The sequence below is a fragment of the Corvus brachyrhynchos genome, unplaced genomic scaffold (genome assembly GCF_000691975.1).
Source record: "Corvus brachyrhynchos isolate BGI_N302 unplaced genomic scaffold, ASM69197v1 scaffold21, whole genome shotgun sequence".
NCBI classification, from domain to species: Eukaryota; Metazoa; Chordata; class Aves; order Passeriformes; family Corvidae; genus Corvus; species Corvus brachyrhynchos.
In genome coordinates, this window is record NW_008236924.1 from 6,606,918 (window position 1) to 6,610,087 (window position 3,170).

A 3,170-nucleotide genomic window follows, 5' to 3' on the forward strand; every position below is an offset into this window, starting at 1 on the left:
CATACTCCCATCCTGGCAGTGACCAAGCCCTCAGGAATTCCAGGTGCAAGGAGTGGCACTGGGAGTGACCCTGTCCCTCTGCAGCTCCCAAAATCAAACCGGAGCAGGGCAGAGATGACCCTGGCACACTGGAATTTCATGGCAAACTGATGTGCTGTGTTACTTTTGCCTCTGGATCTGCTTGTTGAAACAATCATGAACCTGGGAGGAAGCATTAAAATGCATTCCCAGGGCAAAGTGGAAAGGAGATCAGGTGCCCCATGCAGAATTCTGCTGAGGTTTCTCTGTTTCTCCCACTTTCTCGGCTGCCACAGGAAATCATTGTGCAACTCAGTGAGATGTTTTTACTTTGTGCTGAGTTAAAGCTGACAACCCAACTCTCCTTCACCTCTCTTAGCCCTGCAGCTCCCAGGGAGCAGCAGGAGCAGGGCTGGGCCGGGTTTAACCACAGCTTTGAACAGCAAATCCGAACACAGCACCAGAATTGCTGCTTCGCTGGAAATACATGGGCAGCTTTCAGCCCCACCTGCCTGGACAGCACAAAACCATGAAATCAAAGAACCAAGGAGTTCAGGCAACCGCTCCACTACCAAAAAGGCTCTATTTTAACTTTGGCTCAGTGCATGGTTTTTGTTTCAGACAGGCCAAAACAGTTTGAAGTGATTTCAGGTAAGCCCATGTTAATGAAAGGCTTCCATTAAATTAAAGTGTTCATTTTAATCCTCTGGGACCCGAGTGCACACATTTCACTTAACACACCAAGCAGCTCTAACATTAACACACATCCCACAGTCTGGAGGGAAAGGTCACGGGAAATGGGCTGGGACAACATCTTTTCTTTTATTTCATTGCTAAACCAGGCATTCCACCCTGCCAGTCTTACCTCTGTTGCAGCTGGAGTTGCTTTTCTTTCTCCTTCAGGATTTTGGCCAGCTGAGCTGTCCTTGAAGGCCTGTGCAGGTATTTTCTCTTCCCTTTGCATTCATATGTCCAGTGGCCAAACTCTAAACACTTCTGACACCTCACATGCTGCTTGTTTGCCTCCCTAGGAAAATGCAGAATTGCTTAAGTGACCCATTCCAAGTCTGTTCTCCCCAGTGAAGAATCGCTTCTCAATCAAGTTGTGATTAAAGCAGATGTTCACAGCTGCTCCAGCTTGGCTCTGGACTCAGGACATGCGCAGTAACACCACGTACACACAGCACTCCGGCAAACAGACCTTCAGGAGCCAGAACACTTTCACATGGGAACCATCCCACTGCTCAATTTGCTGCTCTCCAACAGCTGCAGCTGGTTCTGGCTTCAGAGAAATCACCAAAATTCTCTTTTACAACGAAGAGCAGCAGCTTCATCTCCAAATCCTGCAATTTAACACCCAAGTCCCAAACTGCCCAATTCTCACTCCCAGCCTGGGACTCTCAGAGTAAAGAGAATAAACCCAAAGGAGCTGCAGCCAGGAGCTGGTAAAGCCTGGAGGAGGTTTCTCTTCAGAACAATCCGATTCCTGCTCCTCCTGAGCCAGAGCTCCCTGCCTGCCCTGTCCCCAGGCACCTGCAGCAGCAGGGAGATCGCACACTCAGCTTTAGTTCTCGCTCTGCTAAAATCCCCTGGGCATCTTCAGAAATCAGGCAAGGGAAGATGCTCCCGTTTTCCTGCTGCAGTTCTTAAGCTGCTCTTCTGAAGCTCTGCAAAACTGTTTGGCCTCCTCTCCCAGCTGCTCTCCTTTACAAACAAGGGAACTCACCCAGCCCAGGGACTGCTCAAGGTCACAACCAAAATTAGTTCTGAGCTCAGGCTGGTGTCACTTCAGTTCCCTGCCACTGCTGCCACCTTCAGCTTTTGTTCCAGGTACCAAAATATGAATTTTTCAAGGCCAGCCCATCTATACGATCTGAAATTGCAGCCTGGCCGATCTCGGGAGCTGCCAGACTCACTCATGACACGCACCAGCGGGGACCACTCCCCCCTCTCCCAGCCAAGCTGGGAATTGCTCCTCCCTCGGCTTCAGCAACCACTTTTTGTGCCAGTTCCTGAAGAGAATCTTGTGCTGAACATCCATCACTTTTTCAATGCAGAGCATTTGGCTTCATCCTCAAGCCCTAGAAACACTCAGCTAAACCAGCACTAAAACCTGATTAAACTCGCATCCTGCACAGCACAATGAACTTGGACTTGGGCAGGAATCAGAATATCTGGGAATGAAGAGAACCCAAGAGCTCGGAGAGGTTTGCTTCGCCTTTGTCCTGCCTTGGGCTCCCGGCTCTGCCCCAGCAGTTACAATAAGCAGAGCAGTGACCTCCCCTCCTCCTCATCAACACAAACCCCCAAAAGCAGAGTTTGTCTCTCTCAGACCCACCGTGAGCTGTGTCCGCAGGAACAACGAGGCTGTTGAAAGCAGCAACCCCACAGCTCGGCGTTTGCAGGGCTGCACTGCTGCTCCCACCAGCAGACACTCCCATGGAAGCTACAAGGGTGAGGCTCAAGCCCCAAAGCCGAGGTAATGAACAGGAGAACATCAGCTCTGCTCAGCAGCTGCAGCTCTACAAACACCACGCCAGCACCAACGAGCTGACACTGAGGAAAAGCACAAAACTGAAGGAAACTTTTAGCAGGGATCAGTGACCCCAAGCCGGGAGCAAAGGCTGACAAAGGGACAGCTCAGCACAGACCCAGCAGGCACAAAGACATCCAAGCTAAGAGAGGAGTCCTTAACTCGAAGGAAACAGCAACTTAAAAGAACACTTTGAAATCCCAAGTTGCTTTCCTCTGGAAAACAGGAAAGCGATTATTCCCATACAGAAGTTGTCCACATCCTGCAGACTGTGATTAGGCAAAGCCCCCAAACACAGTCAAAACTATTGAAACAAGAGAAATCAATTAATTTAAGGAAAAAAACAACACCCAAGCCAACAGAGAATTGGAAAACCAACACCAGCACTACCCGGGAGTGGGACACGCATTTGCTGCGCTTCACAAACAAGCAAAACCGCGGTTTCCTCGTTTCAGGGCTCTGCAATCAGATCCCTTCGGTGCGGAGGGAATTGCAACATCCCCGTCCGAGCCAAAGGCGCTCTCTTGGCTTTCCTTTGCTTTTCTGACGGTTCTGGAAGCAAACCACAACAACGTGACGCGGAGGTCATTTTTGCCGGTTTCAGCGCTGAGGAGCTCCC

General features: G+C 50.2%; 2 protein-coding genes across 3 annotated transcripts in view; one reads left to right on the forward strand and one right to left on the reverse strand.

Moving 5' to 3' along the window:
- Positions 1–20: 20 nt before the first annotated feature.
- The window catches only part of ZCCHC10 (zinc finger CCHC-type containing 10), a 3,675-nt gene continuing 525 nt past the window's right edge, over positions 21–3,170 (reverse strand). The window contains exons 2-3 of the mRNA XM_017728063.1: positions 2,357–2,657; positions 21–1,045 (exon numbers count right to left, since the gene is read on the reverse strand). Coding sequence (XP_017583552.1) covers positions 880–1,045; positions 2,357–2,657 — 467 coding nt within the window. The 3' untranslated portion in view covers positions 21–879. The remainder of the gene's footprint in view (positions 1,046–2,356; positions 2,658–3,170) is intronic.
- The window catches only part of RNF14 (ring finger protein 14), a 27,760-nt gene continuing 26,840 nt past the window's right edge, over positions 2,251–3,170 (forward strand). For both annotated transcript variants that reach the window (XM_017728245.1, XM_008629021.2), the window contains exon 1: positions 2,251–2,266. The gene's annotated coding sequence lies outside the window, so the exon portion shown is untranslated. The remainder of the gene's footprint in view (positions 2,267–3,170) is intronic.